We start from the raw sequence: 12,486 nt of genomic DNA on the forward strand, positions 1-12,486 counted from the left end.
AATTTACTATTTAAAATCCAAATGAACTTAATTTCAAAGCATATTTATTTATTTATGAAAACGAATCACATATTAATTATAGACAATTTTGTTTTTCGTGTAAAGAATCAAAATACTTTTTGGTTCAGATAAATTCACGCTGATATAAGTTTAGGCATGATATAACTCTTGATTCAAAACTCACATGAATGATATGATGAACAGCCTAATATTTACTCTCTTGAAAAAAATATTCCGTTCACATAAACAATAGCAGAACTTGGACTTAAAAATCGATCCTCATTGTTGATCATCTCTTTTTATACGAACTCTGATTTAATTGATCAAAAGTTTAAACGTTCGTAACGAAAATGGCTACAAAATCTATTAGAAAATCAAAATTTGTATTGGGGTGGGGTGGGGGAATTGTCCTTTTACATTGGCCTTCAAGGGTATTTTAGTCTTTTAACTTTCATGAGATATTTTTTACTCAGGTTTCTTTTATGCTTTCATTTTTGTCCCAACTAATCTCTCTAGATGCTTTTGGCGATTTCTTCTCCTTCTTCATCGCTTGATTTTGGGTTTTTTTTTTCCGTCATGCTTTCTTGATTCTATCTTAATCGCTTATTAGGGCTTCCTTATTTTATTGCGGGAAAGGTTGTTGCAATGGGTTTTTTACCGTCGGATTTCTGGTAGGGTTTCCTCTTTCTGAGGTAATGTTATATTGTTGTTGACGGTGGTTGTTACGAAAAGATTCGAAGGACAATTTACAGTTATAGTTGTTCGATTTGTTAGTTGATGTTTTCTTATGCTTCGAATTTTGTCACGGTTTCTTCCTTTTAGGGGATGCTCTTTTGTTTTTGAGGGTGATGTTTGCGAACAGATTGAAAAGATGGGGGCTCACTTGCCTATATAAAATTCAATTCATGCTAACATAAATCTTCCGAGTGCAAAACACGTGAGAGTATATATGCATGATCGCCAATTATATATTATTTATAAAACATCATCTTCAATTAGAGATGTCATTGATTTGGTTTCTTCCATTTATTCATTTTTTGGAATGTTCAGAATAAATCCGAAATTTTAGCTGAAAACAAAAAACAAAAACCAAATTTGTATGCGTCGATTAATATTGAAAAGTTAAGTTAAAAAATTATAAAAATAAAATCAGTGAAAAATGAATTATATAAGATCCGCGGGTAAATTCGTGATCGATGCGGGTCTATAAATAAACTTGTCGGAAAAGATTTGCGGGTACACAGTGAGTAAAAAATCCGTTGGGTACCGATACGGGAGTGGTAACCGTAACCAAGACCTGCAGATGTCATCCCTAGATTTAACGGAGTCTTTAGCGGATGTTAGAGGTAGGAATTATCGTTGTACGTTTTTAAGTATGTCTGAGATGATCGATGGACTCTTTAATAGATAAGGACAATGTTAATAGTTTAGTGTATAAAATACAAGGTTACTCTTACTGAAAAGTAGTATAACCACATAATTTGTTTGATTATTACTACATAATAAACGTGGGTTATAGCAGTTTATTGGGATACGACTTTGATTATTAATATCGACTGAAGGGGCGACGTTTGTTCTAGGCAATCAAATACTGAAATACGACAAATTATAAATGTTGAATGTTGATTGAAGGGGCTAACGTTTATTATAGGTAATCAAATTCAAGTTTGTGGATCCAATCACTTTCTCAAATCATGATCCTACGTATGTTGAATATTCAGCTTTCCAATATAATACGAGTCTTAGGCGTGGCTAGGTATTTTTCTACAACACCATGCATATGTACCAAAAATTAGGAAGAAATTTCAAGATATTGACTATTAAGTTTTGAAGGTTAATGGAGGAAACAAGGGTCAAGTATTGGTACGTACATAACATGATATCTAGAAATAAAAATGCGAAAATGTTTTATTCAATTTCCGGGGTTTTTTTTTTGTTGTTGTTGAAAAGAATGAAATATATAGGAAACTAACGGGAAGTTAGAAATTACAGAACGCAAAGTTTAGTTCATTATATCCATATTTTGGAAATGACTATAGATTCAACTAAAATAGCTACTTAGCTAGTAATAATAATACTATCTATTATTTGGCTCTTGTTGGGACACAAGTCCCAATTACCTCACAATTTAGTACGTAGTAACAAAAATAAAACAAGAAATGCATACAATCATGTTTACGATTTTGATACGTAAACAATGAAAAGATAAGAACTAAAAGGACTACATTTCTATTGCTCTTGCATATTATTATAATACATACGACATACGGGATATATGCACCAAACATAAAACATGAGAGTAAGACCATTTGTAGTGGTGACAGAGTGATGGGGCGTGATGAAGTGTTTTTATGGGGTATAGTGCTGATTTGACAAAGATGATGACGTGATGGAGTTTATAGTGGTGGACATGATGGTTGTGTGATGAGTTAAATTGATCTCACTTTTTAATTTATTTTTCATTTTAGTTTGATTTATTTTTTTTAACTTGTTTTTTTATTATAAAAATATTACATACTTAGATAATAAAAATTTATAAAAACACACCTAAATTAATAAAAAAGCAAACCATTACAATTTATAAAAGTCCTAAAAAGTAAAAATTATGATAATTAAAAAAATCCTAATACTATTACTTTATTAAATTCATATAACTTAAATCGTACGTTTATAATAAAAGATAAATTACTCGTCATCACTTGAAAGCTCGATAAAATCTTTGTATTTCTCGATCATCTTTTTCTTGAACCTTATAGAGGATTTCCTTTCTTTCGGATCGGCGATATCGGCTAAATTAAGTTTAAATAATTTTATGACTTCCATTGCCGATCGTGTTCGTTCTTCCTCTACAATTGCATCCATAACATTGTTTCGCCTCTCCACTTCTTTATCCTTTTTGTCGGACCATTGCGAAGCCAACTCGTCGAATCTTGAAAAGTTGGAAGATTTCGTACCACGTGATGAAGTACCCGCATCAGACGAACCGGATTTTTTAGCAGCCTTCTTCGATCGTTCTCTTCCCATTGGACGTTGAATCGCATCGTCTCCAAATAGCTCATGGAGGTTGGTTAACCGATCTTCCCCGAGATTGATTGTTTGGTTTTCGCCAACCACATCATCGTCTTCATCTTCGAGTTCAAGTTGCGAACCTCTTCTTCTACGCACACCACTTCCACCAACTGCAGGTGGTGTATACCACTTCGGTTTTCTCATCAAGAATTCCCAAACATCCTTGTGAGCATACGGCTTCGCTGCCCGTTGTTGCCATTTTTGCACCGTTAAATTATACACATCTTCTTCGTTTCAACCGCTACGCCTTGGGTTACGTTCTTCTTCATTATATAAGACAGTAAAATCTTTGCACGCCTTATCCATATGACGCCATTTCCCACTTAATTGATCGTCATTTCGTAAATAACTTGAATCGTTACTGTTAAACTTATTACGAACTCTACCCCAAAATGCCGAACCTCTTTGTGAGTTACCATGAACACCATCTTCCAAACAATCAATCCAACATGACGCCAACCAAATTTCTTCGGGTGGAGTCCACAATTTTTTACTTTGTGGTTCTTTCGCAACTTCTTTTCCTTTTCGTTTATGACTTGTACGGCCCAAACTTGTGGTTGTTGACTTCCACCACGAATTTCTTTGGTTATTTAAATGTGTAAAAGTTTGTTGTGTTTGTGTTCATGGTTGCGTATTTGAAAGTTGAAATGGTATATATAGCACCGGGTTGCGAGTAATGAGAAAATTGTGATGGTAATTGTTGTTGATATGGTTGATGAAATGGTTGTTGAGATTGAGATGAATATGGTTGTTGAAATTGTGAAGTGTATTGTTGTTGTTGTAGAAACTGAGGAAAAAAAGACGCATTATTATTAAAATCATTAAGAAGATTTTGTTGCGGGATATTGCCAAATGGCCGATTACCTCGAATATTTTGAGGCGAATGTGAGCTCAACCCCGGCATATTTGGAGACCCGAAGTTGTAGAGATTACCGAAATCGGGCTCATTATGATCGGGATTTTGAGACATTGATTAAGAAATTGAAAATATTATAGAGTGTTTTGTGATAGAAGTGAAAGTGTTGTGTGAAAAATATTCTAATGAGATAGTGTTATTTATAGAGGTGTGTAAAATTTATTATTTATAAAATTAAATTCATTTTATTTGAAAAATTGAATATGGCAACAGATACAAAGCAACGTTCGAAACAGATGATGAGCCAATTAGATCGAAGCAAAGTCAGATTTCTTCCTCGTGATCAACCCATAGTGCCTCATTTTTTTTTTTTTTTGCACCATCACGCCCCACAACAGCGCTATGGTGACGTGATAGTGGTTTTCCGATGTCCATCGCGCTGCACTACAAGCAGTCTAGCACTAAACCACTATCTAATCCCTCTACCTAAAGGCTCGCACCACTTCACTCTCCATTACGTAATATCCGGTCTAACATATTATTGATTCAAACTAAGCCCAAAATGATTATCAAACTGACATAAAATATCAATGATTAAACCCAACCATAGGATAAACCTTATAAACCGATCACACCAACAGCTCTTTCGAAACTTATTTCCTCAAAAATCTTAGTGTTGTTATGAAAACGCAATAGCAAACGTCATAACGTCCATAACATTACAATAGTAATAACATCAATGATAACGGGTTACTTTCCGTTGAAAGAATCGATCTAGTTCTTATTGTCATCAATGGATATCCAACCTGGAATAATCCTGTCAATCCATCGAGCTACTCGAGACCAAACGTGCACCGATACTTACATCGGATAAAAACATGTAAGGCATCTCCTCTAGAGTGCGAGAGCATGCATGTTTCACATAGGAGAGAATGAATGTCTATGTCTCAATTATGTAAGATAATTTTCATAGGGGTTTAAGGAACAATTGCACGTGAAAATATTAATTTTAGTGGGAACAACTTTACCCATCTGGTGGTGATCTCATTAATCTACATAAATATTTAAACTGAGAAGTCGGAAACAGTCATGGGCTCATGGCGTGTCATATTTTCAACATTAATTAAAGACAAATTAACATATGTGATTCGTTTTAAACTACAGTATATACAAAATTTCAAGCACAAGAATAGATTTTTTTTGAGGTGGATGTCTAGTACGGACGGTTGTACATGTTACACGATTGCTTCATATCACTAACGATATATCATTACCTATTTTTATTAAAATCAGTCATGTGTCCAACACTTAAGGATAGTATTGTTATTTCATCTTTGTTTAGTTCTTCAACATCTTCTTCTCTAAGATCTTTTCTTCACTAATAAATCTAAACCCATATTTGAAATTGTTGTTTAATAAACGCTAGCAGTGTTCGCATTAATGCAAAAGAGAGAAATTTTGTAACGTAACATTTTTTGGAGAATTTATTTACTAACATGATAACAATAACTTAGGTACTGTTTGTTTTTTAAGATGTTTTAGTCTTAAGATCTGTGGACCATGTCTGTAAAGAGGATGTGGTTCAAAGGTCTTCATGCTGAATAGTGAAGACTGCTTGTTTTTACGTCTACAAAATAACTTAATTCTGTATGCAGCACTTAGACGTATATTTCTAAGTCTGCGAGACTGCAGACATAATAAGACATTATTTTGTCTTATGTCTTCAGACAAGCAAACTGTCTGCAATAAAAACGTCTGCGGGCGCGAAGACATAAGACATAATAAGGTCTGCACACAGAAAAACAAACAACACCTTATACTCGTAAGACCATTCCCAACGGTGTGTCCTCAACCATGTCATCACGCATGTCCTCCGAGGGCACCGTTGGCATTGTCCCCGCCCTCCTCCTCCCTCGAACGCCCTCACCCTCGTCGCCCTCGAATTTTTCATCCACAAGCATAAATGAGGACAGATGAAAGATAGAGGAGTGTTCTTTTTACTTGTACTCTAGGAGTAGAAACTTGTACATTCTTTTATTTAATTAATTTTGTGGGGTATGTGACGAGGAGGGAGTATGTCATGGTTGACAATGGTGTGTTATGGGAGGAAGTTGTGAGAAAGGAGGAGAGAGAAAGCTGATGTGACACTGAAGAAATGCCCATGACGACGTCATGGTTGGGATTGGTCTAACAAGTAGATAATTTTTACATTATCCATTATTCTTTATTCATTTTTTTTTTATTTTTTATTTTTGAAAAGCCTTATTCTTTATTCATTATTCATAAATATTAATCATTCAATTATTATTCATAATTGATACATTCATTATCCATTATCCATTATTCATTATTCATACATTCATTATTCTTATACTATTATTCACTCTTTATTACTATTATCTCATGGACAAAATGTAATGGCATAATTACCACCAGTAGCACAAAAAGTGCTTGAACTATCATCAAAAGAATAACCACTGTATGCCTTAGGACAAAGTCCCTTAAAAAACTTTGAAGTAGCTGATGGTTTACATGTTTGAGCTGTTCCGAAAGCACCCCTGCAACAATCTTGATCACTGTTGGTTGCGATACACGCGCTTTTACATCCAATCGTTGCACCCGATCCATCTTTCACCGCAATATTAGATGGACATTGAGCGTTGATATCAGCCGAACAATCAGTTGAGGGATAACCACCTTTTGGAGTGATAGATAAAGGTAGATTGAATCCATCGACGATACTAACATCGTAAAAATCTGTTGAACTTGAACCAGGTATGGTGAATTCGGCTAAGGTTACGGGTGGGGCTCCACCATTACCGTTGCAAGTTACTTGACCCGACCCACAATCTCCACTTGTACAACTAAACCTTCCACCATTATTTGAGCATCCACGTCTAGCCCAAACTCGACCTGTCCATGTTGCAGATACGTCAACAGTGTTTGAGGCTCCCTGTCCTAGTTCAAACCCTGTTGTTACTTGGTTCCCCGAGCTAGTTTGAAAGGCTGGTGCTATTGAAAAACCGCAATTGTTTTTTATCGTGAAAACTGCTGATCTAACATCTGCAATATTCAATTTATGTCATGGGATCTTTAGTACTAATTAATGAACGAATTCGTCACACACACACACACACATACACACACACACACACACACACACACACATATATATAGGGCAGGATCAATGGGGAAGTAACCAATCGGGGGGAAGCGGGGGAAGCAAAATTTTTTTTTTTCCGTTTTTTTTTTTTGAATTTTTTTTCGGGCATCAAGATCACACGAAAATATGAACATTTAAAAAAGACACTTCGTGATGAATGTTATTATTTAGGCGAAAAAACGATCGACAAAAATAATATTCAAGATAATATTGATCGTGAAGAATGTTAACGTTTTTTTCTTCTTCATGTTTTGCGAAGTAAAATTTAGCCCGATTTAGAGTTTAGAGTTTTGGGTTTGGTGTTTTGGGTTTATTCCATAAACCCAAAACACCAAACCCTAACCCCTAAACTCTAAACCGTTCGTGTTAAACACTCAATCTAAATCCAAAATCTAAACCCTAAATCTAAACCCTAAATTTCTAAACCTTAATACCTAACCCTATAAACCCTAATATCTAAACTCTAATATCTAAAACCTCAACATATGCTCGAAAAACACGATAATTGTTATATATTACTTCTTCGAGCGTTTTTCCGCCAAAATAAAAATATTTATCACAAAGTGTCTTTATTAAATGTTCATATTTTCATCCATTCTATAATGTTCGTGAACAAAGTTTTTACAAAAAACGAAAAAAAAAAATAAGTTTTGCTTCCCCCGCTTCCCCCGATTGGTTACTTCCCTCTTGATCCTACCAATATATATATATATATATATATATATATATATATATATATGGATGGTATAAATAAAGTTATAAGAATTAACTTACTATGTATCGAAGTTGTCGTTAGGAAAAGAGCAAAGAGAAATTCAATCTTCATGCTGTATTAAATATGTGTAATTTGTAGTTTCTTTGTTTGTGTGATGAAAATAGCTTATATGGTGTTTGGGGTTTATAGATGGATTAAGTATGACTTTTATTACAAAAAAATATACATATGTCAGCTACCATCTCTTACTCCGTACTATGGTCTTTCTAAAATATCATAATTAATACAGTATATTTTATGGATTTTATGGAGATGATTCTCACACACACTTTTTTTATTCCTCACACACCTATTTTAACCTTTTACTCTTCTAATAATACTCAATTGGTGTCTGAGGATCAAAAAAGTGTGTGTGAGAATCATCTCCTATATTTTATACGGAGTATTTTATATTTTATATTCGTTAATCACATCAATTTTGTTTTTGTTTATATCATATATATATATATATATATATATATATATATATATATATATATATATATATATATATATATATAACTTAGTTTAATAAAACACTCCGTACTATGGAAGAGTTTATCTCCTTTTATTTTTGTTTCTGAGACAAAATCACATCACATAGTTTAATAAAACACAAGACCATCCTACTTTTTACTTAGTGTAAGATAAGAGTTTTACGTTCAACTTTTTACTTATCTTTTATACTTTCTTCATTTCATAATAAGTCTACAATTTGACTTTTCAAAATCTAACATTTTAACTTTAAACTATTTGGGTAAGCAAGGAAACCCTCATATAAACGAGCACATTGGCTCTCCCATAGAAGGTAAAATCTCGGGTAATCAAGCCCCCCGAGCGGAGACCTGGTACCGGGTGAATTGCACATTATGCGCACCCTCTAGTCACACTCTCTTTTTGAACAATTTGGCATAGCCAAGGTTTGAACCCGGATGGTGTGCTTCATTGGGCAACTCGGTGGCCACTCAGACATATCTTTTTTTATATTATATAATAGTTGATGAAAATTATACCATTAAAGGTACATTTAAAACTCAATTCACTCATATATATATTTCATCAAACATTATATAACATAAAAAAATATATTTGAAATCAATTTATGGAATAAAGACTTTGAAAAATCAAAACATGACATTTATTATGGAACGAAAGGAGTAATAAAGTAACTTAACTAAAAGACAAAATTACTAACTTATACTTTAATTTCACTCCTTGTCCTTAATAATTTATTTATTATTATTATTTTTTTTTTTTGCTAAGCTCGACATTATGGTTGAAAATTTTTAACGTGAGATGTCCGTCCGTCAAAAAATTATTAACTTTTTCTGTTAAGTCCGATCACATGGTAGACACATGAGTGTATTTTAATCTTTTTATCGTTTCTTCTCATATCATCAACTTCATCCTCGATATTTTCACAAACCCTAATTTCTTCTGCACTTTACACTCTCCTCCTTTGGTTACAAATTCATAAACTCAAGTATATCAATAAATCCAAATCCAAATTCATATCTAAATTAAAATTCAAACTCAAATTGAATTAAACAAGCTTTATGGTTACCGAACTACGTTGGCGAGGAACGTGTCAAGCCACCCGGCCATGTATGCACTTATGTTGTAAATTACAACAAATGGTATATATCTAGTCAAAACATTCGTTTTTAAGGCAAAAAAGCAACGGTCGAATTTCAAACCGGTAACTACTCGGTAGTCAAGGCGTGCGCCAATCAGCCGGGTACTTATGCATTTGTGTTACATTTCATAACTATTACTATATATATGTTTAAAAAATGGGGAGTGATATGTACACAACATACTTTTGTTATGTACACAACTATGGTGTTTTACAGTGTTGTACAGTACAACATTGTAAAACATCATGGTTGTGTACATAACAAAAGTAGGTTGTGTACATATCATCACTCTAAAAAAATGGGTTTTAAATGTCCAAATGAAAGTGTGTAGAAATGAAAAAAAGGAAAATAGTGTAAAAATGGGGTTTTGAAATTGAATAAATTAAAGGAACTTTTAATTGAATAGTAATTTTCAAATTTTCCATTTGAATATATTTATAATTATAATTAGATAAAATTATAAAATGCATAAACTTCTTCTCTTAAAAAATTTAATTATAATTTAAAATGTATAGTTATACTTATACTTATAATTAATAATATATAAGATCAGAGTGCATAATGATACTGATTTACAATGGGCAAATGACTCGAAAAAGTAACTAAAGTTACCCAACTAAAGTTACCCAATTAAATAATCCAGGGCAAATGACGAGGATATTCGCACTTTATATTTATGACTGATGGACTGTTATGGACAAAAATCAGACGGACATATTAAATAATCCAGGACAAAGGACAATTAACCCATGGGAATAAACTAAAATCAACACGTCAAACATTATGATTACGGAAGTTTAAATAAGCATAATTCTTTTATTTCATATTTAATTGCACTTTTAATTATCGCACTTTTATTTATTGTTATTGTATTTAATTGCACTTTTAATTATCGTACTTTTTAATTATCGCAATTTTATTATTCGCAATTTCATTATCGTTATTTACTTTACGCTTTAAATTAAGTCTTTTATTTATTTAATATTTTACATTAGGTTTTAACTGCGACTAAAGTTTTTAAAATCGACAAACCGGTCATTAAACGGTAAACCCCCTTTTATATATTATTATATATTATTTATATATATTTTGTACAAATATAGTTATATAAAAATATAGTGTAACCGTCTCCCTGTGGAACGAACCGGACTTACTAAAAACTATACTACTTTACGATTAGGTACACTGCCTATAGTATTGTAGCAAGGTTTAAGTATATCCATTCTATAAATAAATAAATATCTTGTGTAAAATTGTATCATATTTAATAGTTTTTTCGTTGTAAAAATAAAGTATTTCACGTACACCTCGCATAACATCAAGTTTTTGGCGCCGCTGCCGGGGATCGGGTGAAAAACTATATTTTTGTAAAGATATATTATTTCTTATTTCGTAAAAATATTTTCTTATTTATTATAAGTGTCCAAAAATATAAAAAAAAAAAATTTTAAAAATTAAAAATCGAAAAAAAAATATATATAAAAATTTATTTTTTTAGATTTCTATTTATAAAATTATAAAGTATTTATATTTTAGTTTTTAAATATAAGTTTTATTTAATTAATATAAATATTTAAAAAAAAACGAAACTTGTCATTTTAATTTCAAATCTCCGCGACTCGCGGAGTTTGTTGCCAGGTGGAACCGCGACTCGCGGAGCCTCCCTGTCAGGCCACCACAAACCCTAATTCGCATTAAGTACGGAGTAATTATTATTTATTATTTTTTTATTTAACCCTATTTACTTAATTATTATTATAATTAGTTTAGTTTTATTAATTAATTTGTAATATTAATTATAATTAGTTTTAATATATATAAAAATTAATACATTTATAAAATAAATATAAAAATAATATTTTTATAAAAATAAATAATTTTATCAATTTTAAGCTTAGTTTTATTTTTGTATCTTTTTATTTGTTTAATCGTAATATTTGTATTTTTGTCGTTTGTATCTAGTTTTAAGATTAGTGTTTTTATTTCTAGATTTTTAGGATTTGCTGTAAAATTCCTTAAGTGCTTATTTCTTTAGACTAAAATTTAGGTGCTTTAGAATTTTGCGACGCTGTTTATAAATTTTAGTACCTTTTAAGTTACGACGCGCTACTTTCTTATTTTTATTTTTCGACGTTTTTCGACGCGCAATCTTTTTCTTTCTTATTTCTCGACGCTTTAGTTTTTAGGACTTAGAAATTTTCTCTACTTCTTATCTAATTCTCCAAACGAAAAGAAAAATTATTTAAGCGGTTAAGTTAATAGGCATCCAAATTTTCTGGTTCGTAGTAATAGTTGGATTTGTTAGTGGCAAGTTGTGGGCTTCCGATTTAAAGGGTCCTGGCTTCCTGCTGCATCTTTTGGCTATTCGAAACGTGGGCAAAAATCAGAAAAGTCTATTAATTGGACAACTTATATAAGTTTTTCTATTTTATAACTAATAGGATAATTAGTGAATGCACCACATTGTAGCTAAAATTTGGCCATCGCAATAAAATGAATTTTTTTGAAAACAAGGCTTTGGAAACTCTTTTTGAACTCCAAAATCAATTAAATCAATACTCTCAAACGGGTTTTGATGGTAATTCGTTCAGTCAATCTTGGATCACGAATGACGAAACAATAACTGGTTGTGAAATCTGTGGAGATTATCACTCAACATGGGAATGTTATTATTACGTTCCTATGGAAAATTATGAACCCATAGAACCTGAATGGAATGATTATGAGGAATACAATTCTAATTGGGATTATTTCCAAGAATATATCCAAACTCAACAACCAGAGGACGAGGAAAAGTATGTGTCTGAAAATTCTTTAGATTATATGAAAATCAAACTCGAAGAACTTCATGCTCAAAATGAACAAATGAGAGAGTTTGTAAATAGGCAAGTTGAAACTCTATCAGATTATACAGCTGTTGATCTGAGGAGTAGTGTGCAAGAAAATCTCAGATCATCGAATTTTGATGAATTCGAGAGCTCCGAAATCACCAACTATCCTGATGATA

The 12,486-nt window shown here is 32.1% G+C and overlaps 1 protein-coding gene across 1 annotated transcript; it reads right to left on the minus strand.

Annotated features, from left to right (window-relative positions):
* Window positions 1-6,201: 6,201 nt before the first annotated feature.
* Window positions 6,202-8,012, minus strand: LOC139857208 (thaumatin-like protein 1). Its single transcript, XM_071845952.1, has 2 exons — window positions 7,863-8,012; window positions 6,202-6,988 (listed from the first exon to the last, which is right to left on the minus strand). Exons 1-2 carry the CDS (start codon window positions 7,912-7,914, stop codon window positions 6,327-6,329), a joined length of 714 nt encoding a protein of 237 aa, XP_071702053.1. The 5' UTR covers window positions 7,915-8,012; the 3' UTR covers window positions 6,202-6,326.
* Between the last annotated feature and the right edge of the window lie 4,474 nt (window positions 8,013-12,486).

The sequence above is a fragment of the Rutidosis leptorrhynchoides genome, chromosome 1, assembly GCF_046630445.1.
Source record: "Rutidosis leptorrhynchoides isolate AG116_Rl617_1_P2 chromosome 1, CSIRO_AGI_Rlap_v1, whole genome shotgun sequence".
Taxonomy (NCBI): domain Eukaryota; kingdom Viridiplantae; phylum Streptophyta; class Magnoliopsida; order Asterales; family Asteraceae; genus Rutidosis; species Rutidosis leptorrhynchoides.